Source organism: Lepus europaeus, chromosome 14 (assembly GCF_033115175.1).
Source record: "Lepus europaeus isolate LE1 chromosome 14, mLepTim1.pri, whole genome shotgun sequence".
Taxonomy (NCBI): Eukaryota; Metazoa; Chordata; class Mammalia; order Lagomorpha; family Leporidae; genus Lepus; species Lepus europaeus.
The window spans coordinates 1,729,314-1,756,701 of NC_084840.1; the positions used below are offsets into that span (position 1 = coordinate 1,729,314).

A 27,388-nucleotide genomic window follows, 5' to 3' on the forward strand; every position below is an offset into this window, starting at 1 on the left:
TTGTACAAGTTTTGGGTGTTATAGACAGTGACCATACTAAGTTATGTTACTAATTAGTAACTAAGTTACTAGTCTGTAAACATGGGATGTCTATTTGTGTCAACAAAGAAAACCTGTTAGAACTAACAAACCCAGTGAAGCTGCAGAGTATGAGAGTCAGCATCTGGAAATCAGTGCATTTCTCCATGAGGAGACTTCGAAGTCTGTGGACAGAATTGAAAGGTCTATTTATTTTGGTGCAAGAATATTTTGAGATCTGTACATATTTTTTTTCCACAGTGTGCATTTTCCATGAGCTTCTTAAAGACTTTTTGTACAGTAACAACAATATGAAAATAAATTGAGAAAGTAATTCCACTTATAGTAGCTTCACAAAGAATAAAATAGGAATAAACTTAACAAAAGAGACCAAAGACTTCTGTACTGAAAACTATAAGACATTGCTGATATCTTTTTCCAGCCCTTAAGGATTTCTTAATTTATTTGGAAGTCAGAGTTACAGAGAGAGGAAGAGACAGAGGTCTCCATCTGCTGGCTCACTCCCCAAACGGCCGCAATGGCCAGGGCTGAGCCTGGCTGGAGCCAGGAGCCAGGAGTTTCACCTGCGTCTTCCAAATGGGTGGCCAGGGCCCAAGCACTTGGGCCAACTTCCACTGCTTTTCCTGGGCCATTAGCGGGAGCTGGATCGGAAGAGGAGCAGCCGGGAAAGAACCGGCTCCCACGAGGGACACTGACGTTGCAGGCCCGGCTTCACCCTTTGTGCCACAGCGCCGGCCCTGTTGCCGATCTTTTGAGGAAGCTTGAGCTGTGTTTGCAGGGCCACGGTGGGTTGTGGGTGGGCTGATCTGGTGAGCAACTTCAGACTGGGTGGTAAGGGGATGCCCGTTTCTCCTTCCCGCTGATGGACTCTGAGGTGCAGGGGAGTATAAAGAGTGTGTGAGCTGCAGCGTGGCCGCTCGGTCCTGCAGAGCCAGCTTCCTTCTGCTCAGAATGGCATTCGTACAACCTGACACACGTGCTGAGGGTAGCCACACCAGTGCTTCTTGGAAAACTCTGGTTTTCATGTTCGACGAGAAGACGTTTCGGCTTTCCCCACGTGCCCGTGGACGTGTCTCTTCAGAGTGTGAGCAAGCACAGCTGGGAGAAGTCCAGGAACGAAGGAAGGGGCCTGGCCACTGACCACGTGCTGGCTGCTTGGCACTGTAGCCAGCCCATCCTCTTAAGCTCTGGGGTAGATGTTTGTCCTGTTGTTCACAGGAGAGTCAGGCTTGGGGGAGTAGCACCAAGCTCACTCTTGCTCTGCGTCCGGAATTGAAGCTGCAGTCACTGGCCTCAGAGCCGGCTCGCTTCTCTTCCCACAGCCGGTGGCCAGCCAGGCAGTGGTGGTGGGCAGGAGCCCCGGAGAAGGGACCAGAGTGTTTGCGTAGTGACAAGCCCTTGTGCCCGGGAAGGCTGCCTGGGAGGGGGCCTGCAGACAGGCTCCGTGTCCCCAGTGGAAAATTTCCAGTCTCAGCAGCAGACGTCAGGGGAAGGAGTGCTGGGGTTAATCTTGTGATGCTCAGGCCACAGGTCCCCTGGGGGTGGGGGCCTGGGGCCCTGCACGTCTGGACAGGCAGGGAGGAGGCCTCACCTGCTGGCCTAGCTCTGCGCTGCACCCGAGGGCCAGTCGTGAGCTGGCTTGTTTCCTTCAGCTGTGGCAGAGCCACTTCCCGCCCTGGGGGCTGTGCGGCAGGAGGGGGCTTGCTCCCGGGAAGGCACCCAGAGCCAGCCTCATGGCCTGGCGGTTTCCTACGAGGAGGCCCCTCAAGGTGATTAGGTTCATTCACTGGTGGGTAGAACGGAAGCCCGGGTGTGGAGCTTGGCCGGGGCCAGGCGTTTTGGCCTTGTCGTCTGCGGTCCCTTGCTGTCAGTTTAGCAAATGCTGTGGCCATGCCGCATTTCTTGATGCTGTGGGAAGGACTTTTCTGGACAGCGGGGGACGCTGCTGTAGCCTGCGGCTGGCACCAGCGCACCAGCCATGGTGAGGGTGTGGAGGGAAGGCCGACAGGCCCAGCCTGGACTCAGCATCTGGGGTGGCCGCCGTGCTCTGGAGTCACTGCCCAGCCTTGCGACGTTCACCAGCGATGCGTGGCCACGAGAGGAGAGCTTTGCCTCCTCTTGCCGCGGAGGGAGGCCAGCACGCGGCCTGTGCCCCCACCCCGGCCCCTCTCTACCCACGCCCGCGGCCGTCGGGGAGCCGGGGAGCCTGGGAGCCTGGGAGCCTGGGAGCCGGATGGGCCGGGGCCTGGGCCTCAGCGCCAGCGCTGGCGGGCGTTTCCTGCGCACGCAGCGCGGCCGGTTCGTGGGGGTTAGGAGCCGCGCGCCCGCGCCCGCTCGCTCCAGCCTGGAGCTGACATCACGGAGGCGCGAGCGGGGAGGAGTCTGCCCGGCTCCCTTTGTGGCCGCGCAGCGCGGGGCCGGACCGCGGCGCAGAGCGGGCGGGACCTGGACCCGACCCGGACCGCAGCGCAGCGCCGGGCGCGTCATGCGGGACCCTCGGCCCGGAGCGACCCCCGAGAATGCGACTGCCGTGGCCCAATAAGATGGTAACGAGGGCGGGCGAGGGCTGGCTGCTGCCGCCTGGCTCCACTCCCGCGCCCGGCGCCCCCGGGGCGGGAGGGAGCTGCTGCGGGCGCGGGTCCGGCGGGGCGGGCGTCCCGGGGGTCTTCCGCAGCCGCGGGAACGGAGCTTGCTCCGTGGCTGAGGCGGGGAGGGGAGCTCAGACTTTTCTGCTGATCAGTGACTTTCCCTCCGCTCAAGTTTAAAAGTTGATCGGGACGGAGACACAGTTCCTTAATGGGGCAAAGCAAGCTTTTTAAACACCCGCAGGCTACGTGGCCGGGACAGCGCGCTGGCAGGGGCCGGGGTCGGCGATGCCCCCCGCCCCCACGCCTGTCCGCCCGCCAGTCGTTGCCTTCGGGGCGGCCTCGGGGACCGAGGTTGGCAGAAGGAAAATCCTTTCTTTCTTTCTGTTTCTCCTAGAGCTCGACTCAGGACTGGGGTGAAGAGGTAGAGGAAGGAGCTGTTTACCACGTCACTCTCAAGAAAGTCCAGATCCAACAGGCTGCCCACAAAGGGGCGCGGTGGCTGGGGGTGAGTACCCGCCGGGGCCGACCCGGACTCCGGGCGCCTCCCCTCCGCTCCCGGGGTGGCCCTCCTCCAGGGCTCCTAAGCTCTGTTTTTGTGTTTGCTGTTCTCCAAAGTGTCTTCCCCGGATTTGTCAATCATTTAGAATCTCTTGGAAGCGACTAGAGGTCTGGAAAACAGATGAGGGGTGGACGGGCGGACGGGCAGAGTGGCGTGGGGAGCAGCGCCAGGGCAGCACCTGCCTCTCCCTGCCCCACACCCCTCCTCCCGGAGCAGCCAGTGCTCAGCGGCCCCTCCAGCTTCCTCCGTGACCTCTTCTCCGAGGGGCCACCAGGCTGTGGCCAGCGCTGGACAAGTGGTGGCCTCTGGGAAGACGCCGTTCCTGTAGTCGTGTCTTCCCACCTAGACGCTCATCTCGTGAGTTGTGGGTGAACCCTTCAGCGGGCAGCTCGGCACCAGGCTCACTGCGGGGCCAGTGCAGACACGAGTCGGGGGGAGAGGGGCGCAGTGGGGCAGCCTGGGCGCCGTCCGGGGAGCCGCTTGCCATCTGCACTGGCGTTGTTTCAGGAAATTCAGACATGCAGCGTGAGGCAGGGCCGGAAACAGAGCTGCCCGGGGCCGGGGTGGGTGTGCGTCCCGTCCCAGGGAGCTTCCGGCCAGAGGGCCCGCGGCCGCTGTCCCCGGCGGGGGCCTGCTGACACGGACATTCTTCTGCTTCCCTCGGCTTCCTCAGCTGGCAGCTCAGGCCTTGCCGGTGCTCGTGCCGTGGGCCGGGAGGCCCTCAGGGCTGCGGGCAGGGTTGTGTCCCCATCAGGCTCCGGACAGCCTCCTGTATCAGACAGGTGGCTGTGGCCTCGCCTCGGCCTCGCCAGCAGACCTGCGGGAGGGAAGCAGAAGTAGGGTTCTGACGAGTCATCGCTTTGTGTTTGGCTGGAATGTGGTGTGGATGTGGTTTGGCTCTTGGGCTCAGATTGCGAGCTGGAGTCGGAAGAGCCCGTGCGCCGTGAGCCGGGCGTGGCTCGGGCAGCAGTTCCTGTGTGTGGTCAGACACGGCCGCCAGAGTGAGTCCTGGGACTGTAGAGTTTTCTCCGCGGCAGCCTGTGCCCGGGGCCCCGCTCCTCTCCCGTCCCCTCCCCGTGCCCTCACACCAGGCAGACGTAGCGCACCGCACTCTGGAGTTCACAGTCAGCGGGGACGCCGCGCACGCCTGGCCGGTGGCCGCCGCTGTGGTCCTCAGATCCCCTCCTCCCACGCTGTGGGTCCTCCTGTCCTCAGCGTTCCATTGGGCAACTCTGTGTTTGTCCTTGGAAACTCCAGGCTTCTTCAGATGGGCCCAGCCAGGAGCCCTGGTCACTCAAACCTTTCTCTCTGGGGCCTGTGGCTCCCAGTGTTCCTGCATCCCAGGTCGCTCCGCAGGGAGCCGCGGGGCAGCCGCTGTAGGGTTAACTGGAGACTGAGGCGACGTGGAGGTGAGGAGCCTGGGATGGCAGCGTCGGTGCTGCCTTCTCCAGTCCAGAGATCACACCGCGGTGGGGAGGCGGCAGGGCCCAGGACTGCACCCACACGACGGCCTCACGCTGTGGACAGCAGCTCAGGGTTTGTGGCAGTGGAGAGCGCGTTGCTGAAAGGGGCAGAGACGCTCGCTGGTGAGGACCCGAGTGCCACTCGCTGAACCTTCCTCAGGCTGAGTGCTCCCCGCCCCTTAGGATGAGTGCTCCCCGCCCCTTCCTCAGGCTGAGTGCTCCCCCCTTAGGCTGAGTGCTCCCCACCCCTTCCTCAGGCTGAGTGCTCCCCGCCCCTTCCTCACACGGAGTGCTCCCCGCCCCTTCCTCAGGATGAGTGCTCCCCGCCCCTTCCTCAGGCTCTGAGTGCTCCCCGCCCCTTCCTCAGTCTCTGAGTGCTCCCCGCCCCTTCCTCAGTCTCTGAGTGCTCCCCGCCCCTTCCTCAGGCTCTGAGTGCTCCCTGCCCCTTCCTCAGGCTCTGAGTGCTCCTGCCCCTTCCTCAGGCTGAGTGCTCCCGCCCCTTCCTCAGGCTGAGTGCTCCCCCCTTCCTCAGGCTGAGTGCTCCCGCCCCTTCCTCAGGCTGAGTGCTCCCTGCCCCTTCCTCAGGCTGAGTGCTCCCCGCCCCTTCCTCAGGCTGAGTGCTCCCGCCCCTTCCTCAGGCTGAGTGCTCCCCCCTTCCTCAGGCTGAGTGCTCCCGCCCCTTCCTCAGGCTGAGTGCTCCCTGCCCCTTCCTCAGGCTGAGTGCTCCCCGCCCCTTCCTCATGCTGAGTGCTCCCCGCCCCTTCCTCAGGCTCTGAGTGCTCCCCGCCCCTTCCTCAGGCTGAGTGCTCCCCGCCCCTTCCTCAGGCTGAGTGCTCCCCGCCCCTTCCTCAGGCTGAGTGCTCCCCGCCCCTTCCTCAGGCTCTGAGTGCTCCCCGCCCCTTCCTCACGCTGAGTGCTCCCCGCCCCTTCCTCAGGCTCTGAGTGCTCCTGCCCCTTCCTCAGGCTGAGTGCTCCCTGCCCCTTCCTCAGGCTGAGTGCTCCCCGCCCCTTCCTCATGCTGAGTGCTCCCCGCCCCTTCCTCAGGCTGAGTGCTCCCGCCCCTTCCTCAGGATGAGTGCTCCCCGCCCCTTCCTCAGGCTGAGTGCTCCCCGCCCCTTCCTCAGGCTGAGTGCTCCCCCTTCCTCATGCTGAGTGCTCCCCGCCCCTTCCTCAGGCTCTGAGTGCTCCCTGCCCCTTCCTCAGGCTGAGTGGTTGCTCATCCTCAGGTTGTAGAACGTTGCAGCCCAAACAGAGTTCCTTCTTCTTGTTTGTTTCTTAAATTTTATGTTGAGTTGATATTTTGAAGTCAAACCCAGCGTCTTTGGTTATAAAATACAGCACCAGGTAAGCCCAGCCAGCCTCTCTGTGCGTGCGGTACCGGTCCTGCCCACTACAGCGAGGTTTCCACTGGCAACTGGGCAAAACCAAATATTATTGAAACTCTTTAAAAAAAGATTTATTTGAGTGGCAGAGAGAGGGAGGGGAGGAAGAGGGAGAAGGTGTCTTCTGTCTGCTGGCTTGCTCCCCAGATGGCCACAATGACCTGGGCGGGTCTAGGCCAAAGCGAGGAGCCCGGCTCTGTCCGCGTCTCCCACGTGGGTGCAGGCTCTCACGCACTAGGGCCGTCTTCTGCTGCTTTCCCTGGCCGTTGGCAGGGAGCTGGATGGCAAGTGGGGCAGCCGGACTTGAACCAGGGCTCTGACGCTGAATGCTGGTGCTGTAGGCCAGTGTTTAACCTGCTGCTCCATAACGCCCATCTTTGTTAGTGAAATTCTGACCCCTTTTTCCTTTTAAAATCTTAGGTTTAGATAATTTTACCCAATTACAGTTTTCAAAGAAAAATGACTGTGTCATAGAATCATAAAGTCTTAGGTTTGGAAGAGATACTAACTTCATTTCATATCCATTCCCTTAACTTGTAGTGTCTGGTGGGTTTGGGAACAAGTGGCGAGAACCGCCAGTTTGTGGCCCAGCTCCGAGGCTGCACGTCGACAGGGATGTGTAGAGTGAGTGAGGAGAGCGGAGCCCGGTGCCTCCTCCTAGGGCAGAGGCTCCAGGGGGCGGAGGACCACGATCCCCTCTTAGCAGCGGGGCCAGAGTGTGACAGCCACGGCCGCGGGGCCAGGAGGACCCTGTCGGCCCGAGATGGGCTGGAGGAGAGGACGTTGGTCTCACAGGTGATCACAGCTGTGCCTTCCCTCCAGGCACTTGGTGGCCCTGCCCGCCGTATCCCTGGGTAATCAGAACCGTGTGGTGAGGCGTTGCATTGTTAGACTACGCCGTGCGCACAAGGAAAGCATTTAGATTGCTTCCAGGAATAAGCATTTTGTTTTGTAAACCAAGCAGGGAAAGTGGTGTGAAGAGGGGATGCTGTTAAGTGTGGCCTCGCGGTGCCCAGCCAGTCCGGCGTCTGGGGTTGCTTCGGGTTCTCTGGAGCTGGGGGAAGCTGATGGTTGGGTCCGTGTGCAGATCACTGGAACGCAGCCAGCGTGACCCCTTGCCGTGGCTGCGTGTCTGTCTCTTCCTGCGATTCTGTGACAGGCACCTGAGGAAGCCCTGTTGATGGCAGCCCCCTGCCCACCCCTGGAGCCTCCAGAGTGCAGGGTGGGCGGCCACTCCGTGTGCTCAGGGACTTGCAGGCAATGCGGAGAAGAGAGTTGTGCCAGCTGCCGTGTCCTGTGGCGAGGGGGCCCTCACCAGGGGAGCCTGATGGGGGTATCAGGAGCCAGAGGAGCAGTGGCTGTTAAATGAGGGTGTGGGGGGACCAGGTGTGACAGCAGGAAGACTCCGGGACGTCCGACCCTGGGAGGTGCGCTAGGGAAGCAACACGGGAGGGGCTGAGCCCTCGGCTCTGCAGCTGGCTTTGCCCAGCCAGGGGGCTTGCTCTGTCTGGGGACGTGGTAGTCCGTGGAGGGGTGACTGCCGGGCAAGGGCCAGTGCGCTGTACTGGTGCTGAGGTGAGGACAGCATGGGCACTGGGTGGGTGCTGGCAGCAGAACAAAGAGGCTGGGGAGGGAGGGGGCTGTGAGGGTCAGCAGCTGGAGAGGGACAGGAAGGCACCCTGGCAGGTGTGCATCTCAGGCAGGCAGGTGCAAAGCCAGGCAGCAGACGCCATGGCTTCCAGGGAGCCCCTGGAGTCGGGCCTCTGTGTGCGCTCCAGCAAGTGCCCTGCAGGAGAGCCAGGACAGGCAAGCTTGCCGTGTCCGTCCAGAGCGACAGCTCAGAGCAGGCTCACGGGGCGAGGTGGGTCACCGCACGGCCTCTCAGGTCCCCAGCCCGCAGAGCCCGCGGCTTCTCCTCTTCTCTGGAGGGAACAGCGTGGGGCCCGCAGCCCTGTGACTGCGGGCTGCAGTGCACTCTCAGGAACTGGCTGCCCCTCCTTGCCCTGGGCGTCCCTGAGCCTGCTCGTCGCGGGCTGTGCTGGCTGCCCCCAGAGGCGCATTCTGAGCGTGCATTCCGCGTCGGTGTGCACACTGGACACCATCGTGTTGGCTCCTCATTTTGTTTTTAAAGGTTTATTTTTATGTGCTTGAAAAGCAGAGTTACAGAGAGAGATGGAGCAACAGAGAGAGAGAAGGAGAGAGAACGATCTTCCATCTACTGCTTCATGCCCCAGTTGGGCACAACAGCCTGGGCTGGGCCAGACTGAAGCCAGGAGCCAGGAGCTTCCTCCTGGTCTCCCACGTGGGTGCAGGGGCCCAAGGACTTGGGCCATCTTCTACTGCTTTCCCAGGCCATAGCAGAGAGCTTTTTTGGAAGAGGAGCAGCCGGGACTTGAACCGGCGCCCACATGGGATGCCGCAGGTGACAGCTTAACCCACCGCACCACAGTACCAGCTCCACTTTTGCCCCTTTACCTGTGTCGTTCCCCCTGGTGTTTCTGGCTAACCCTCGGAGCGACGCCCGTGAGCTTCGGTGGGGGCGGCTGGGTTCCTCCGAGCGACCTCTCTGTCACTCGGCTCTTGCCTCTCACCGTGGCTGTGGCGGTGGTTGGGGTGGCGTTTCCTTCGCTCTCCCAGACGCGTGGCCGTTAGCCGTCTGTTTCAGCCCGGTGCTGTTGTCCGCGGGTGTGCTCCTCTCTGCGGAGAATCTGCACTGTCTCCTGCCGCTGTGCCTGCTTCGGAGTGAAAGGCAGCTGTGAGCACAGGTGGCGTGAAGCCCGGCCTTCTGCCTCACGCCTGGCGATGGCGTGGGGACCCAGAGCAGTTTATCTCTAACACGAGGCGTCTGGGGATGCAGGCAGAAATGGAGGGGTGGAGATGGACGCGGCGGGAGGGGTGTGCGTCCCAGGCACGCTGGGGCTCGGCAGCGTGAGGCTGCTCTGCGAAGCTCAGGGAGAGCTGGCGTCCGTCCTCAAAGGACACGCGGCTTAGCCCGGCCTCACGGGGACCACAGCCACCAGGCCTGGCCCGGTCTCTCTCGTCTGCCGCGGCCTCCATGGGAGCCGGTGCCCTGGCTCTCCCTCTTTAGGGTGTTGCCAGCAGGAGCCCCCCACCCCGGGGTGGGTGAGGCAGCCAAGGATGACGTCAGGAGCCTGCACTTTGGAGCTCCCCTCTGCTGACCGGAGCTGCCGGCAGCTCGCCGAGCCTGGGCCCCTCTCCTATGAAGCGGGGTGATGCCTGCGATGAGGGGGCCTGTCCTGCTGCACCCTGATGCCTGGGGCCTGTGGAATTCCATCTTGCTTAAGACACAGGGTCAGAAGCTTGTAAGACAGGCTCTGCCAGCAGGTCCCACCCCGCATTCTGAGGGAGCCATGGCCGCAGCAGGGCTCCGTGCCCTGGGTCAGTGGCCGTGGCCCAGGGGCTGCTCACACGCGTGCCCGCAGTTTTCTGAAGGTAACCTGTTAGTGTTCTTATTTTTGTGCTTTCCAGGAAAACTTAGCCCTGAACAGTAGCCGTGTCCTGTCTTAGCATTTGGTGGAAAGTGGGAAGGGAGGAAGGAGTTTGTCTGAATGCTTGCTGGTCTCTCAGTGGGTGTGGGCGCGTCAGCCCGTGGTGCCACTGAGTCCTGGGCTAGCCCCGTGGGAAGGCTTTGTCCATCTTCCGGATCCTCGTCTGGAGGGGGGGTGATGTAGGAGCCTGGGAGTGAGTGCAGAGGGACTCTGTGGTGTGTACCTCGTTGACTGCACCCAGGGCGCCCCGCTGTCGGCACGTGTGTGTCTCCTCCTTCCTCCAGGCTGTCTTCCCTGTGTTCTTTGCTTCCCGCGTGCAGGTTCCCAGCGGTGTCTCCCTGGCTGGCCCTGCTGTCACCTCCCATTTTCCGGGGTGTGGGGAGCGCACAGGAGGCTTCCCTCTGGTGTGGTTGTGGGGAAACAGCCGCAGCTCATGGGGTTCTCCAGAGTGTCCCCCGCACGAAGCTCTCTGTGCTGTGCTCTCTGTGTGCTTCAGAGACGAGGACTGAAGTCGGTGCTCGGGGACTGGACAGTGCTCCCAGCCTCCCAGAGCTGCTGGTGGTCAGCTCTTGGTTGGGTGCCAAATCTCACGCGGGTCCTAGTGCCAGAGGCGAGGCTGAGGCCTGGGGGCCCGGCTGACCTCCGAGATGCCGGCTCCAAGATGGCTCCGCACCCGCCTCTCCTGGGACTTGGCCTGCCCAGCAGGGCCCGGTTCTGAAGATCTGTTTTCTCTCTGCACTTGCGTGTTGCAGCTGCTTCCTTCTTTCCATTTCTCCTGGGCGAGTTCCTTGTTTTGTTCCTCTTCCTTCCTGTCCTTCTCTGGGATCAAAAATAGTCGGCGGGGTCTGACCTTCCTCCATCCACGTGAGACCCCTCCCCCAGCACTGGAGCCCTTCCGGCCCACTCAGCCTCCAAACTCCATCCGTCCGCACCTTCTTCCGATGCCTCGGAGCTGGCTGCTCAGAGCTGGGCCCTTGCAGCATGAGCCGTAACCGAGGTGGGCCCAGTGCAGACACTGGGTTCCTGCTGCTCACATGTGCTGCCCGCCACACGTGTAGTGCAGACACTAGGTTCCTGCTGCTCACGTCGTGTGCTGCCCGCTACACGTGTGGTGCAGACACGCTGGGTTCCCGCTGCTCCTGCCACACGTGTGGTGCAGACACGCTGGGTTCCCGCTGCTCCTGCCACACGTGTGGTGCAGACACGCTGGGTTCCCGCTGCTCCTGCCACACGTGTGGTGCAGACACGCTGGGTTCCCGCTGCTCCTGCCACACGTGTGGTGCAGACACGCTGGGTTCCCACTGCTCCTGCCACACGCGCACCTCTCTCTGTATCTGCTCGCTCTGTATGTGGTGCCAGAGGGCTCAGGTGTGGCACTGGTCTGTGCAGAGCCAGAAAGCTCTTGGGGACTGGCTTTTAGACGGCTCTTGCTGGGGTTGGGGAGCGAGTGCTGACGCTGTTATTCTCGTGACCGTGATGGTTTTCTCCCCAGTGCCGCGGTGGAAAACTCACCAGGGATTGCCTGCTCGAGGCGTAGAGCGGCCGTGGCCCGCTGTGCTGAGGGCAGCGGCTCCGACGTCAGCCCAGCCGGAGTCACAGCAGCGGTGGCTGAGCCCCCTTCCCTGTGGCCCTGCGGCTCCCTTTGGGGAGCACTGGAATGGCAGGTGTGGTCCTGTGTGGCCGTGCTGGCCGGTCCCAGGTTCACCCACTGACTGACGAGCTTCTCCTCAGCTGCCCACCATAGCTCAGATGCCCCCTCACTCGGCCGGAGCCATGGGGCGGCTTCTCTGCACCCCTCCCCTGGGAGCTGTGAGGCCAGGTGTTCTTGTTGGTCATGTGGAGGTCCCCTTGTAACAAAAGGAGGACACTGGATGAAGAGCCAGGCTGGACTTGTTCTGTGCGTGCCCAGCGAGCGGTCAGAAAGCCCCTGCCTCCTTGTTCCCTTTACAGGGGGGCTGGGCTTCAGAGTCGGTCCATGAGCTGCTTAGCACTGCACAGGCTGTGCTCTGGTCTTGTCTGCTCGGGGTCTGCATGTCTTACTGTTGGGATCTGCTTCCAACTTGCATCAGCCCGGTGGCTTTGCTCTGAGAACACATTCCTCCCGGGGAGCAGACCCCGCCTGCCCACTGTGATGCTGCCTCCCTCTTGCCCGGTTCCCTGGCCAAGGGGACTGGCAGCAGGTGACATGGCTGTGCGACATGATCTGCATGCTTTGCAGTTTTCATTCGTAGCCCCCTCCTTTGCTGGCTGGCCCCCTATCTGTCCCCCCGCCCCGGATGTCTTCACACTCAGTGCCCAGGTCTCTGCCTTAGGCAGACTGCAGAGTTCACGCTGGAGGCGGGCAGTGCGCTGGCCCTCTCGGGTGCAGGCCTGCAGCTGCCCCAGCCGGGACGGATGTTCTCACTGCCTCCTTCCTGTCCATGCCTGTCTGGGTGTCCAGAGGCCAGTGTTTGGAGGGCTTTGTGGGGAGGGTGATGTGGCAGCGTTGTCCGGTATTGTTAGAGGAAGCAGCCACTGTAGTCCTCTGGTGACACAGTTCTCGTCACTGTTCCTCCGGTCTTCCCGCTCTTGCTCAGGGGCGCACATTGGAACAGAGTTGCAATCACGTTATCTCGCAGGCCTGCAATCAGCAAGAATGCTTTTCAGAGCAAATTCTCCAAGTTACTTTGTAGTTGGGCTTGTTTGTGCTTGGCCTTGTGTTTCTGATGCTGCAGATAAGGGAGGGTCTCCAGGCCCCGGCCGGAGGCCTGGGGGCCAAGGGAGCTCCGCAGAGGCCGCGCCCAGTGTGCCCAGCCGCCCCAAACTCCCTAGGGCTGTGCTTTTCAAGATGGCAGCCACCGGGCAGGACCTGAACCGTTGCCGGTCCAAACTGGGACGCTCTGTACATGCAAAATGCAGGCCAGATTCCAGAGACGGTATGGAAAGCAAATGGCACACGTCACAGTGACCTTCTGTAGTGACCGCAGCTGACTTCAGGCAGTGGACAAAGGGTGTTCCCTGGACGTAGTGGGGAGGCCACAGAGACGCTGGTGTGGAATTCCTCCACTCCAGCAGACCTGCAGAGCCCCCCCCCCCGCACCCACCCTGTGGGAGGCGGGCCTTGTGACCTCAGCCCAAGCTGACTTCTGTCTTGAAGACTTTTGCAGAATGGTCTCAAGGGAGCCAGGGTGGTGTGGGAGTGCCTCTGGGGGCGGGGTTGGATGGAGCGCTGGCTCCATCAGGGGGTTGTGTCCTCCCACCGTAAGCCAGGGGGGCTGGGCTGTGCCCTGAGGCCCCACAGTCCTCTCCCTGCCTGACACAGGGGCCAGCGGCAGGCTAGGCTGCATTTGTGGCTGGGCTCTGGGTAGAGGACTTGAGCTGCAGTGAGAAGGGGAAAGACTCAGAAGTGAAGCTCGTGGGGTTCCATGGCCTTGTGTTTACCCTGACAGTTGTAAAAATTCTTTTGGGCTGACCCATTTTTCCTTTGTTAATTAAAAAAGAATCTGGCAGGCAAGAGTAGGAACGTGGAACATGTGACTAAGGCCTCAGCCTTCCCTCCTGGAGCCAGAGTCTTTAAAGTGCGTCTCAGACATGCTTGAGGTTTGGAAACAGCTGCCCACAAAGCCACCAAGCATTTGTTCCTGAAACTTGCAGACTGACATAGCATTCGTTTCCAGGGAAGGATCCCAAAGCACAACATTTTTATTTTTTGACAGGTAGAGTTAGACAGTGAGAGAGAGAGAGAGACAGAAAGAAAGGTCTTCCTTCCATTGGTTCACCCCCCAAATGGCTGCTACGGCCAGCGCCGCACCAATCCAAAGCTAGGAGCCAGGTGCTTCCTCCTGGTCTCCCATGCAGGTGCAGGACCCAAGCACTTAGGCCATCCTCCACTGCCCTCCCAGGTCACAGCAGAGAGCTGTACTGGAAGAGGAGCAACTGGGACTAGAACCCAGTGCCCATATGGGGTGCCGGCACTGCAGGGGGAGGATTAACCAAGTGACCACAGCACCGGCCCCCAAAGCACAACATTTAGGAGTTGGGATGATGACCCCAGGTGCTAGCAGAGGGGCCAGGGGCTCTCGCCTCTACTCTGCTCGAGTGTTTCTGGTCCCTTTGGTGGTCTCCCAGAATTTCTGAAGGAATTGGGCGAGCTGCTCCCTGGGGATGGAAGTGCGGTGGCCCCCGGGGTGCGGTGGGCTGGCGATGGAGTTGTATCCATGCTGGCCTCGCATTTTTCCGAGCTCATCACACGTGACCATGTGGTCATTGGCTCGTTGGTTCCAGGGTGAGTATCTGTGATGTGCCAGGTGCGTTTGGGCCTGGAGGCAGACGTGGGCTGTTGGTGCCCTTGCCGCGCAGCTCAGGGCTCAAGACGCTGGCGTGGTTCGCACGGCCGCCGCTGGAGCTGACAGGAGGCGTCCTTGCTCGGGGTCTCTGCGGCTGGAGTGACTTCCCTTCTCCACGTCTGCTTCTGCTTGGACCCCTCCCGGCACTGCGGCCCCCTCTCCTGCTCATGGTGTGAATTCTCTCTGCCCTCGAGGCCCTGACCCCACAAGTCCCTCTGTAGGCTGCACTGTGGGGGCGTCAGTGTCCTAAGTCAAAGATGGTCACAAATGGACGTCGAACACATTTCTGTGTACACAGCCTGAAAACAAGTCTCTTCACAAATGCATTGCTCAGTGCTTAAATTCAGCCACCATCATTTGGTCTTTTTAAGAAAATACAAATTGTTTTTAAGTCTCCTTAAACTTGTTTTTGAAGAGTTGGTTTGAAAAAATCTAAATATGGGAAATACTTAGTTTTGCTAAATTTGCTTTGGCTAGTCTTAGTTAATCTTTGCAGTTGTTTCCATAATCTCCCAGAATTGGTCGGCTGTAACTGTTCAGTTTAGGGAGCTCCACGTAAGCATCTCCTTCATGGGTTAGCATGAGGTTGCCAGCGTGGCCCACGGTCCATGCCCCTTACCGGCGTGGCATTCCCTGGTTGAAGTTGCTTCCTGGTCAGTGCTCCTTGGCTGCTGTCACGGCAGGCTCCATCCTGCCCGTGGCGATCTGGCTCTGGGCTGGGGGTGGTGTTTGAGCCCGTGTTGCCCATGTCTGTAGCATTCTAGGTACAGGGCCAGAGGAGGAGAGAAAGTTGATGGGATTTTGTTTCTCTGGGTGAGTGCATGTTAGCTCCTAGTGACCAGGGCTTAGGAGCCTGGCCGGGGATTCTGGCGGCTGCTGTCGGCCGTGGTTTCCAGGCGACCTTGATTTCTGCCTGAAGCTGCTGTGTTCTGTTGCTACCTCTTAGGAGGCCCCTGTAGTCTGTGCTCCCGTGACGATCCTGTTCCCCGGGATTCAGACCCCTCCGCGGGTTCTGTGCCTTTCCGGTGGTTTTGGGCTGTGGAGACACGAAGTCCGTGAAGAGCGCCGTGTGTTCTTACGCCGCGGTCTTTGGGCCTTGGCTTCATCTTCGCCGTGTGACGCTGCCTTGCTGGCTGGAGGAGATTCTCCTTGGTAGGGAGCACGGATTCTGTTTCTCTGTGCCCCCCACCCCCGGCCCTTTAGGAATGAGCCGCTCCTTGCCTTGTTCTTGCTCCCAGAAAAGCGGACAGAAGTGTTGTCCTTGCCCTCCGCATCGTGGCCGCGGACTCGCGTGGCTCTGTGTCAGCACCCCCAGCCTCAGGTGTGGCACAGGCTTGCTCTGACATCTGCGTAGCCACCTCAATTCCTTACGTGCTTCTGTCCTTTCGGGTTCGAAATATTTGTCTCCCCTTTCTTGAAACTTCGTTTCTGGCTGAGAAGGTTTATACTGACTTTAAAAAGACATTGCCGGGCCGGCACCGCGGCGCAGCGGGTAAAGCTGCTACCTGAGGTGCTGGCATCCCATGTGGGCGCTGGTTTGAGTCTCTGCTGCTCTGTTTCCAATCCAGCCCCCTGGTAATGGCCTGGGAAAGCAGTAGGAGACGGCCCGAGTTGCTTGGGCCCTTTCACCCATGTGGGAGACCTGGATGAAGCTCCTGGCTTTACCCTGGCCCAGCCTTGGCCATTATGCCATGGAGGGAGTGAACCAGTGGTTAGAAGGTCTCTCTCTGCCTCTGTCTCCCCCTTTTTGTAATGCTTTCAGATAAATAAATAAATATTTTAAAGAAATCGCTTTGCTAACATTCATGCCTGACAACTGTGGGAATGTAGTCACTTTCTATAAATCCTGCCACGATCGTTTTTCACAGGTGATCCCGATCAGGTCTAGAGTAATAGCTGTCTGTATTTCTCCCATCACAGAGCAGATACAACCTAAAAGGAAGCTGGTGTGGGGAGCTGTTGTTGGCACTTGTGCAGTGGGAGGGCGCTGTCCAGGGGAATTCTCAGAGTCCCTCTGTAGCCGTCTGCCGGGACAAGGGTGCCTGGAGGTGCTGGGGAGGGCGGTGCTCTGGCGTGTGCAGTGTCGATGTGTTGTGCTAGTCTGTGTCCCGATCAGAGGAATCTGTGGGCACAGGTGCTGCTTCCAGCAGTGGGAAGAATGGACAATGGGAGGGGGCTGGGGGCCAGGCTTGAGGCTGCGACATGTGGGGGCGAGGAGGTTGAGAGCTGGGCTGATGACCTGCTTCACAAGGTCGGGGACGCAGAGCGGGCGGGGGGCAGGCACGGCCAGCTCACTGTCGCAGTCTCACACCTCTCGCCTTTGGTCATTGCAGCTTACAGAGCCCGAGCACTAGCAAGAGGTCCTCTGGATGTCCAGAGAGCTCGCATGAAAGGCCAGGAGGCCGCAGTCTGCATGCGCGACAGACCCTACGGTCCCAGTGCAGGCGCCGTCATTGCAGACCCCACCCTGGGCCTCCCGACCCCCTGTCGTCTCCACACCCCTCAGTGCCCATGGCCTCACTCACCCTTTTCCTCAGCTCTCTGTCCATGATTGCCTCTTTCCTGCCTCAGACTGGATCCCACAGAGACGCAGGGCGTGGCTCTTCCTCTGCTCTATTCCTGCGTGCAGAACGGGACCCGGCAGGGGGAAGACGGGGGGAGCGTTCGAGGAGTGAAGGCAGGTGAGAGAGGTGAGCGATCCCAGGCCCGAGAACCGGAACGTGTGTGCGGCTGGCCCTGCCTGGCCTGGGGTCCCGCGCCCTTGCGTCCGCCCGGCTGCTGATGGAGGACATTGACAGATGGGCTGTGTCGGTCCTGAGCAGGTGCAGTTTCCTTGTCAGCCCTGGACAACGCACGAGCGTCTTGGTCAGATCAGGCGTTCTAAGTAATTCCAGGAGACGACATCCGTGGGCTCCGTGCAGTCCGATGTGATTTTATGAGGGACTCGAGCTTCTGTATGCAAGGGGGTTCTGGAACCCCGCCCCAAGGATGGGGGGGGCAGCAGGGTCTTGTGTTGGGGCAGAGCCTCATGGCCCCCATGCTCTGCCGAGTGGGGTGGGTGGAAGGTTAGGTCGTGCCCACCACGTTCTGCTTCCGAAGGCAGGAAAGCAGCCTACGTGAGGCACGTTTCCATCCGGTCCAGGAAGCTCCCGAAGTTTCAGGGCTGAAGGGGGCTGTGCTCCGGGTGTGGTCCCCGGGGTAACACCGAGGCCCCCAGGAGGGGTCGCTGGGACCGGGTTTAGTCGGCTTCCGCCTTGCCTGTGTCCTCCCAGACCTACTGGAGGGAGACCTTTAAGGTCACCGTCCCCTGCCCAGTCTCAGTGTGCAGGGGGTTAGATGCTGGCACTGTAGTGGCCGCACTTAAAAATCACGAAACTAGAAACTTGCTTTGTGTCCACACTGACTGTGGCTTTGGCCTGTCTGTGTCTTCTTGGTCAGGGATCAGTAGGTGCTTCTCGGTGACAGCTGGGAGCCAACAGTGGCCCAGGCAGGTTGAGAAATGCCGGGCGAGGGAGATGGGCCCTCAGCTTCACGACCCAGTCTGGCCATCCGCTGTCTCCGGTCCTTGAAGAAACGTTTCTCCTTGCTCTGTCCCCTGGGACACAGTAGCTGTGCACCCAGTTCCTCGGCCCATTACAGCCTCAGAGGCTGCGAAGTGGCCAGCGAAAGCCTGCCCCGCAGCCCGCGCGGTGAGAAGGGCAGCGCGGCCTGGAGTCCGCAGCTCTGCGGGCACGTGGCATGGCCACCCCGAGTGGGCGCGGGGCCAGCTCTCGTCCAGGGCCATCGTGGCCACTGGCAGACACAGTGCTCGCTTTGTTTGTCCTGGTGACTATTAGCTCGGCCACTAGGTCAGATCACACTCCTGGAGAGGGGATGCTGGGGCTGTGTGTGTGTGTTTTAATAGGACGCGTTTTTGCAAGTCCACACACAGAGTTGCTGCTGGCAGCATGGCCATCACTTGTGTTTGACAAGAGAAGCTCATGTTTCGTTTGATGTAGACGGTCATAATTTCCCATGGTCCCGTGTCCTTGATCCTGTTAATATGGAACCTAAATATTTGTCTTCAATGGTTTGGGTACCATGGAGCAACTGTGTCCTAATTTGTGTCTTTTCCACTCAGTGTCCCCCAGAGCGACGACTGCCCAGCTGTTGGCTACAGGGCTCAAGTCAGTGATTGGTTCACAGCCTTGGGGTGGAGCGGCCTGGCATTCCTGATTGGTCCGTGTGGAGTGAGGGCTGAGGGGAGCATGTTAGGCTCCGGCTCAGCCGCTGGGGCTGCTCCCTCCGTGTGGCCCTGGATGCAGGGCCGGGCTTGCCTGTCCTCCGTCAGTCCCCGGCAACGGGCTGGCGCAGTGTCAGCTCCTCAGGGTGAGGTCTGGGTTTGTAGGCTGGGCTGGCTGTGGGTGCTGGACGGGACTGCGTGTACGAAAGAAGACAGCACGGTTCCCACCCCGGTTTTCTGAAATCGTACAGCAGAAGTGGACGTGCCCAACAACACGGACGTCCTTGATTCCCTCTGGTCCCCTCCTGTCAGAGCAAGCCTACGCCGCTGCTCTGGGTGGAACTGCAGGGAGAGCCCAGGACGAGAGGAGCGGGGCCGTGGAGAGCGGCCTGGAGGCTCTGCCCAGCGCAGGTGTCATCTCACCCTCGCCGGGCTCTTGATGTTGCCACTGACACCTGGGTCAGTGACAGGGATTTGGAGCTAGGAGGGTGAGAGGCGGTGGCGGTGCCTGGGACGTGTGCCGGCAGCTGGCTCTGGAGGGGAACGTGGTCTGTGTCGGGGGCACTGTCTCCCTTCATCTCGTCTTCTCCAGTGGTCTTCTGAGTCCTGGTGTTCAGTTTTCCCACACACCCATTTGGTCATGAGAATCTCAGGTTTCTGGTTTTGTTTTTTCCTCCCAGAAACCTATCATTTAAGGAATATAAACTTCGTGTATTTCAAAATTACAGCTTTAGGAACATAGTGACTCCTCCCACTGTTCCCGCCCTCCCACTCCTCTGCCTCCTCCCTCTCTCACTCCCACTCCCATTCTCATTTCTTACTAAGATCTATTTTCAGTTAGCTTTGTACACATATGATTAACTTTATGCTAAGTAGAGAGTTCAACAAATAGTAAGAAAAAAGAACTGTCCCTCCACAGTTGAGACCAGGGCTGTTGAGGGTGTCAGTCTCACTTCTACAGGTTTCTTTTTAGGTGCTCTGTTAGTTACTACAGGTCAGGGAGGACGCGTGACGTTTGTCCCTTTGGGACGGGCTTATTTCACTCAGTAAGATGTTTTCCAGTTTCATCCATTTTGTTGCAAATGACCGGATTTCATTTTTTTCCTGCTGTGTGGAATTCCATGGTGTGCATATCCCATAATTTCTTTGTGCAGGCTGCTATTGGAGACCCTCACGTCTGCACGCAGGCACTTCCCGCTCTGCAGTGGCTCCCCGCAGATGCTAGGCTGCGCCTCAGAGTTCCCGTCCCAGCCGGGTCAGGCTCCTGCCACTGCAGCCTCCGTGTCCTGGAATTCCACCACCGCAGGGCATTGCTCGCGCTGTTCCCCCGGAAGTGTCTGCTCACCGTTTCCTGGGAGAGCTCCTGGTCTCTGTCTCCTCAGTGTGCTTCCCGCAGTCACCGTGACTGTCGCTGGACGCTGGGCTTCTGAATTCTCCACTGAAAGTGCCTGCGTGCAGACGTGAGGGTCTCCAATAGCAGACTGCACAAGAAATTATGGGATATGCACACCATGGAATTCCACACAGCAGGAAAAAATGAAATCCGGTCATTTGCAACAAAATGGGTGAAACTGGAAAACATCGTACTGAGTGAAATAAGCCAGTCCCAAAGGAGCAAACACCACACGTCCTCCCTGACCTGTGCGTGTCGGCTTGTACCGCTCGTTTCTGTACCCACGGCGAGCTGCGCTAGTGTCTTGGACCTGGTAGGCGCTCCTTGAATGTCTGTAAACGAATGGATGTGGTGGGGTGGGCGGTGAGGACGTGATGCCCTGGGCCCCCCTTCCCGGAGCTGAGTGGGCCTCTGACCTGAGACTCTGGTACAAGCTAGACAGTCAAGTCTGTTTCAGACATAACTTGTGGATTCAGGGACCTCAAACAAGGTCCTTTCTGTTCCAGGTTTAGGACTGGCCGGGGAGAAGGGGAAGTGGAAAGGCCTGGAGTGAACTCTGACCCGCGGTGCGTGGCGTCTTCCACGCAGGGTTTTGGAGGCTCCTTGGCAACCCGGGGCTGCACAACTGCATGTCTCGCAGTCCGTCCGTCTGCACGCAGGCCGCACGTCCGTGGGCTGGGTTGTGTGTTTCTCCGCGGACTCTGCTCGTGATGCCGAGAGAAGGAAGCACGGCCCTACTGTTACCGTGAGATGAACCTCGGGAGTCCAGCCCAGGGTCCTTAGGGGACACAGTGGTGCCAGGAGAGAGCTCTGTGAGATGGCAATCTCGTTTTTATCTCAGAAACCTGCTCTTTGAGGAATGTTCCCGAGTGCTTGTCCTGATGAGCCCCGAGGCCGAGTTTTGGAGAGGGGAACGAGGCCTGAGGGGTCATCTCGTGATCTGGCCTGCGGGACCGGGGCCACAGGTGTGCGAGGGTTGCTGCCCTGTCTTCTGGTGGCGGCAGAAGAAGTTTCAGGGCTGAAAGGGGCTGTGCTCCGGGTGTGGTCCCCGGGTTAACACCGAGGCCCTCAGGAGGGGTCGCTGGGACCGGGTTTAGTCGGCTTCCGCCTTGGCTGCGTCCTCCCAGACCTACTGGAGGGAGACCTTTAAGGTCACCGTCCCCTGCCCAGTCTCAGTGTGCAGTGGGGAGCGTGGAGAGCAGTTGTGTTGTGACAGGCAGAGTGAGGACTGAACCGGTAACACCATGCTCCTGCTCCTCCCCCGCCTGGGAGCATTTGGAAGTCTCCCGGGGAGGGTTACCCCTGACTGCCTGCGGGTTCATGGTGCCCAGAAGAGCTCACGGCCGGGGGAGGCCTTCCCTCGCAGCGTGAGAGCGGGAGGGCACGTGAGGCTTATCCCCCTGCCGGCCGCTGCCCACACGCAGGAGGCCAGAGAGCCGCGTGCCTGCTGACCTGCGACCTCGGAGTGTGCCCGACCTGGACGTTTGAGGCTCCAAGCGACGGAGAAGGGGAATTGGGGTTGTTGGATGCTCATGTGGGCACTTAATGCGCGTGGCAGTTTGTGATGACCGGGCAGGGTTCTTCGCTCAGCGTCCTCTCCCTCCACGTGACCCTGAGTCCCCTCCCATAGAGAGGCCCCAGGACATCCGTGGGTCTGGTGGCACCCTGGATTGGTAGCGTTCTCAGTGTCAGGAAGGCAGGCAGCAAATGAAGGTGAAGTGGTTTCTTTAGACATGTGAGTGGCAAGCTCCCTGAAAGCCACTTGAGTTTGGATTTGCCTCCCAGAAGACGTGGGAGTCTGCATGGTCTGATGGGACACGAGAACACTGGGAACAGGCGTTGAGCCAGGTGCTGGAGCTGGGAGACACAGCTCTGCTCCTCCAGGATGTCTCCAGGAGACGTGGGAGTCTGCATGGTCTGATGGGACACGAGGACACTGGGAACAGGCGTTGAGCCAGGTGCTGGAGCTGGGAGACACAGCTCTGCTCCTCCAGGATGTCTCCAGGAGACGTGGGAGTCTGCATGGTCTGAAGGGACACGAGGACACTGGGAACAGGCGTTGAGCCAGGTGCTGGAGCTGGGAGACACAGCTCTGCTCCTCCAGGATGTCTCCAGGAGACGTGGGAGTCTGCCTGGTCTGAAGGGACACGAGGACACTGGGAACAGGCGTTGAGCCAGGTGCTGGAGCTGGGAGACACAGCTCTGCTCCTCCAGGATGTCTCCCAGAAGAGTGGGAGTCTGCCTGGTCTGAAGGGACACGAGGACACTGGGAACAGGCGTTGAGCCAGGTGCTGGAGCTGGGAGACACAGCTCTGCTCCTCCAGGATGTCTCCCAGGTGCCAAGGGGCGTCCCAGGACATGTGGGGCTGGGTTTGCTCTGTGACAGGACGCCGGCCACGGGTATGCATTTTCCTGGAAAAAGGGTGCTCCTCAGATAGGCCTGTCCACGTGGCCTCATTCCGACACGAGGCCCTGCACGAGGTCAGCTCTGTGGGAGCTGCTGGTGTGGTCAGAGCCCACCAGTCAGAGATCAGAAGAGACAGCGATGACACAAATGCCACGGTGGGAGCAGACACAGAGCGAGGAGAGCGTTGGGCCTGGATGACGGTCTCCCATCTGTCCCGTAATGGGCCGAGTTGGAGAGGAACTGCTGGGCTGTGCTGTGCCGAGGAGCTGGGCCTCCAGGACAGCAGCTGGGGCGTGCGGGTGCTGATTTCCATGGTGCGACTGTCCACGCTGCCAGCGCGATGCGGGAGAGCGCGGCCGTGGGCCGTGCACGTGGTGCACACTGCAGGCCAGGCCTTGGGAGGTCTGCGCAGCGATGCCGCTGGGCCATGCATGCAGGCGTCACCCCCAGGCGTGTGGTGTTTACTGTGGGCACCTCGTAGCCTGGGTGTCCGTGTGGTTGCCGTCCTCGGTGTGCTGCTCCTCCCGGAAGAGTGAACCCACTCTCGGTGTGATTTCTGCGGCCGGCCGTTTAAACCCTTCTCCCCAGTGATGCCTCAGTTTCTGCTTTTCTGGTCCAGAAACCTGACCCCTTCTCAGCTGTCTTGCGGGGTGACACCGTTGTTTCCTGGCCACCCTCTGCAGGAACCAGATGAAGATCCCTGGTTGTCTGTCCTCCGCCTTCATCCTCTGGGTCTTGACGATGCCCTGGCTAACCAGGGCTTCTTAACCGCGTCCCTCACCTTCTCTGTCCCAGGCGAGGGCCTGCACTGCCTGCCTAACTTGGAGTCCCTCCCCACAGATCTGTCCCCGACCCTGGCCGCTGGTTTCCTGTTTGCTGTAGCACACGGAGCCTCAGCTGCGTCCTCCGGCATCACCAGGCCCCCGTTCCCTTCATCACGTTCCCTCAGCCACGTTTCCCTCCCTAAGGGCTCTGTGCTGTGTCCTCTCCAGTGTTGTCGGCCGTTAGCCCCGCACGCTCCGGAAGCCTCTCGTGCGTCCTGTGCTCTGTCCCTCTCGGCCCTTCCGAGGTGCCCTGCCCCTCCCTCTCAGCGTGGCACTTGGGTGCTCTGCGTACTGTGGCCGGAAGGGAAGGGACCCAGCAGTGGGATCCTCCCGGCCGTAGCCTGTCCTCCTCCTCTCCCTTTCCCTCTGTTCCCCAGAGCAGGCTGTGGAAATCAGAATTCCGCTTCCCCACAGGGGCCGGAGAACCCCCCTCCGCCAGAGCCAGCCCTGCGATCTGGAAACACTGCCCTGCCCTCTCGGGAGGAGACCCGGGGGTCAGAGCAGACGCCCTGGCAGGGTCCCCATGTGCTCGGCTGCCGTTAGGCCGGGTTTCTCAGCAGGCTCGTTTGCGCGGGGCGTCCGCTCCTCCTGGGCTGTGGCGTGAGGGTGGCTGCGGCATTGCCCCGGCCCGAGGGCCACCCCAGACTTTGAGCTCACCTGTTGCGCATTTCCTCCCGTTCTCCTGCTGGAGTTAGGGGCGTGGGCTGTGACCCTGTGGGTTCTTTGTGGAAGCTGCTGTTGGAACTGCGTGCTGCCCACCTGTGGTGTCTCACACGTGCATGGGGTCTGGCTCTGGTTCTGTCTAGGTAGTGTGTGGGTGAAGAAGCAGACGGTGCGGAGACACGCAGCCAGCGTGGTGTTGCCAGACAGGAGGAGGGCGTCTGGCCTGGAGGTGTCGCCGGCTGGGAGGCCTGGGCGACACCGTGATACCCTCTCTCCCTCCTGACTTCCTCCTCCGCCAGCACAGGCCCTGGGGAGGAGCAGGTGATGCCGCCCGCAGGGGACCCCTGGACTGAGTTCCCAGCTCCTGGCTTTGGCCTGGTCCAGCCTGGGCTGTTGCAGACATTTGGGGAGTGAACGGGGTGGGTAGGAGTGTGTTTCTCTCTCCTTCCTTCACCCCCTTTCCACTCCACCCCTATTTCTCAAAAGCATAGGACACAGAGTTAAATCTGAAATCCAGGTAAACAATGAAGCGTTTTTTTAGTAGGTCCCAGATCCTACACATCTACCCCCCCGGCGTCAGACACAGCGGCGAGCTGTTAGTAGGTCCCAGATCCTACACATCTACCCCCCGGCGTCAGACACAGCGGCGAGCTGTTAGTAGGTCCCAGATACTACACATCTACCCCCCGGTGTCAGACAGAGCGGCGAGCTGTTAGTAGGTCCCAGATCCTACACATCTACCCCCCGGCGTCAGACACAGCGGCGAGCTGTTAGTAGGTCCCAGATCCTACACATCTACCCCCCGGCGTCAGACACAGCGGCGAGCTGTTAGTAGGTCCCAGATCCTACACATCTACCCCCCGGCGTCAGACACAGCGGCGAGCTGTTAGTAGGTCCCAGATCCTACACATCTACCCCCCGGCGTCAGACACAGCGGCGAGCTGTTAGTAGGTCCCAGATCCTACACATCTACCCCCCGGCGTCAGACACAGCGGCGAGCTGTTAGTAGGTCCCAGATCCTACACATCTACCCCCCGGCGTCAGACACAGCGGCGAGCTGTTAGTAGGTCCCAGATACTACACATCTACCCCCCGGCGTCAGACACAGCGGCGAGCTGTTAGTAGGTCCCAGATACTACACATCTACCCCCCGGCATCAGAGCGGCGAGCTGTTAGTAGGTCCCAGATCCTACACATCTACCCCCCGGCGTCAGACACAGCGGCGAGCTGTTAGTAGGTCCCAGATACTACACATCTACCCCCCGGTGTCAGACAGAGCGGCCAGCTGTTAGTAGGTCCCAGATCCTACACATCTATCCCCCCGGCGTCAGACACAGCGGCGAGCTGTTAGTAGGTCCCAGATCCTACACATCTACCCCCCGGCGTCAGACACAGCGGCGAGCTGTTAGTAGGTCCCAGATCCTACACATCTACCCCCCGGCGTCAGACACAGCGGCGAGCTGTTAGTAGGTCCCAGATCCTACACATCTACCCCCCGGCGTCAGACATAGCGGCGAGCTGTTAGTAGGTCCCAGATACTACACATCTACCCCCCGGTGTCAGACACAGCGGCGAGCTGTTAGTAGGTCCCAGATCCTACACATCTACCCCCCGGCGTCAGACACAGCGGCGAGCTGTTAGTAGGTCCCAGATACTACACATCTACCCCCCCCCCCGGCGTCAGACACAGCGGCGAGCAGTTAGTAGGTCCCAGATACTACACATCTACCCCCCGGTGTCAGACACAGCGGCGAGCTGTTAGTAGGTCCCAGATCCTACACATCTACCCCCCGGCGTCAGACACAGCGGCGAGCTGTTAGTAGGTCCCAGATACTACACATCTACCCCCCCGGCGTCAGACACAGCGGCGAGCTGTTAGTAGGTCCCAGATACTACACATCTACCCCCCCGGCGTCAGACACAGTGGCCAGCCGCAGCGCCCGCCTTGAGGCCTCGCTGAGCACACGACGTTGCGGGGTGGAGTGGGATGGCTTGGCCTCCTGTCCTACTCTCGGGCACCCAGTCCCCACTGAGTGGTCTGCCGGGGCTCAGTCCAGAGTTACTGAGGACAACGGGGACAGGGCCTGGGGTCTCTGCTGGGGACGCAAAGCATTAGCATGCACCAGAGAGAGGGGTGTGCGCGTGTGCGTGTGTATCTGTGTGTGTGGGTTAGTGTGCACGTGTGTGCGCGCATGTGTGTGCGTGTGGGTGTGTGTGTGCATGTGTGTGTGGGTGTGTGTATCTGCATGGGTGTGGGTGTGTGCGTATGTGTCTGCATGTGTGTGCATGTTTGCGTGTTTGTATCTCTGTGTGTGTGCGGGGGTGTGCGTGTGTGCATATGTGTCTGCGTGTGTGCGTGTTTGTATCTGTGTGCGTGTGTGTGCGGGTGTGGGTTTGTGTGCGTGTCTGGGTGTGTATCTGTGTGCATGGGTGTGGGTGTGTGTGTGGTGTGTTTCTGTGTGCATGGGTGTGTGTGTGTATGTGTCTGCGTGTATACTGTTTGTATCGGTGTGTGTGTGTGCGTGAGTATGTGTGTGTGAGTGTGTGTGCATGTGTGTGTGTATGTCTTCACTGTGCAATTTCATTGCGGAATAACTCCAGCGCTAAGTTTTTTTGACAGGCAGAATGGACAGTGAGAGAGAGACAGAGAGAAAGGTCTTCCTTTTGCCATTGGTTCACCCTCCAATGGCCACCACGGTAGGCGTGCTGCGGCCGGCGCACCGCGCTGATCCGATGGCAGGAGCCAGGTGCTTCTCCTGGTCTCCCATGAGGTGCAGGGCCCAAGCACTTGGGCCATCCTCCACTGCACTCCCTGGCCACAGCAGAGAGCTGGCCTGGAAGAGGAGCAACCGGGACAGGATTGGTGCCCCAACTGGGACTAGAACCCGGTGTGCCGGTGCCGCAAGGCAGAGGATTAGCCTAGTGAGCTGTGGCGCCGGCCAGTAAGGTTTTGCTTCACAGGAATGTGCTACATTCAGACGTTGGCAAATTAGAACTTGGCTTGGGAGACCCAGTGTTCTGCTTCCCCAGTAAGGAGACCTGGATCTTGGGGTGTTCTGCAGGTTGACAGGAAATGGCCTTAGGCAGCCCGTGCTCTGACAGCTGCACACGCCTTGTCTGTGTCTGTGGGGAGCGGGAGCCGGGGCCACCTGCGCTGTGCTGGCCGTGGCTCCTCGAACACAGATACACACATGCAGGCACCCAGGCCGGGAGGGGCTGAGGGAGTCAGCTGTGCACACCACGATGCCTCTCGGAGCCATGGGCCTGCAGGGTTGTACGGAAGCTGACCCCATGGTGAGCCCAGCGCCCCCACACCTGCTCGCGGGGGAAGGGACCCTCGCCAGCAGCTCCTCTGACAACCACGTTTATCTGGGCACATCATACTCCGTGAAGAATTAGTTATTTTAAGTTTGTTACTTTCAGTATGGAAGGTTAAGTTTAAGGTGGAGCTTGGGTTTTAAGTCAAGTCAGAATCCTTGGTCCACAGAATGTGCGGTAGGGGACAGAGGGGGGAGCTTGTTTCACAGCGGGGCTGGGGGGCTGCTGTTGTTGCTGGTCAGACACTGCAGTGTGTGTGTTAAAGATCTATGTATTGGGAAGCGTTAGCGAGCGATCTTCCATCAGCTGGTTCGCTCCCCAAATGGCCTCAACGGCCGAGGCTGGGTTGGGCCGACGCCAGGAGCCAGAAGCTTCTTTCTGGTCTCCCACGTTTGAGGCAGGGGCCCAAGCACTTGGGTCCTCTTCTGCTGCTTTCCCAGCTGCTTTAGCCGAGAGCTGGATCGGAAGTGGAGCAGCTGGGACTAGAACCAGCGCCCATGTGGGATTCCGGCACTGTAGGCGGCGGCATTACCCACGGCGCCACAGCGCCGGCCCCTGAAGTTTCTCAGCTGTCACTTTTTACTGTCACGCAGGCTGGTGGCCGTGTTCTCCAGCCCCTTTGACATGACAATAAAAACACAGAATATTTTACTACTGTGTTAGGACATAAATCAGAGGAATATAAATGTTTAAAGA

At 60.0% G+C, this 27,388-nt stretch overlaps 1 protein-coding gene across 3 annotated transcripts in view; it reads left to right on the forward strand.

The window, feature by feature from the left end:
• RGL1 (ral guanine nucleotide dissociation stimulator like 1) overlaps positions 1-27,388 on the forward strand; it is a 209,908-nt gene that overhangs the window by 121,107 nt on the left and 61,413 nt on the right. For 2 of the 3 annotated variants that reach the window (XM_062211487.1, XM_062211488.1), the window contains one exon: positions 3,022-3,132. In XM_062211487.1, the coding sequence (XP_062067471.1) occupies positions 3,022-3,132 (111 nt within the window). Of the gene's footprint in view, positions 1-2,479; positions 2,586-3,021; positions 3,133-27,388 lie in introns of those variants that run through there. The other variant, XM_062211489.1, reaches the window with a different exon arrangement.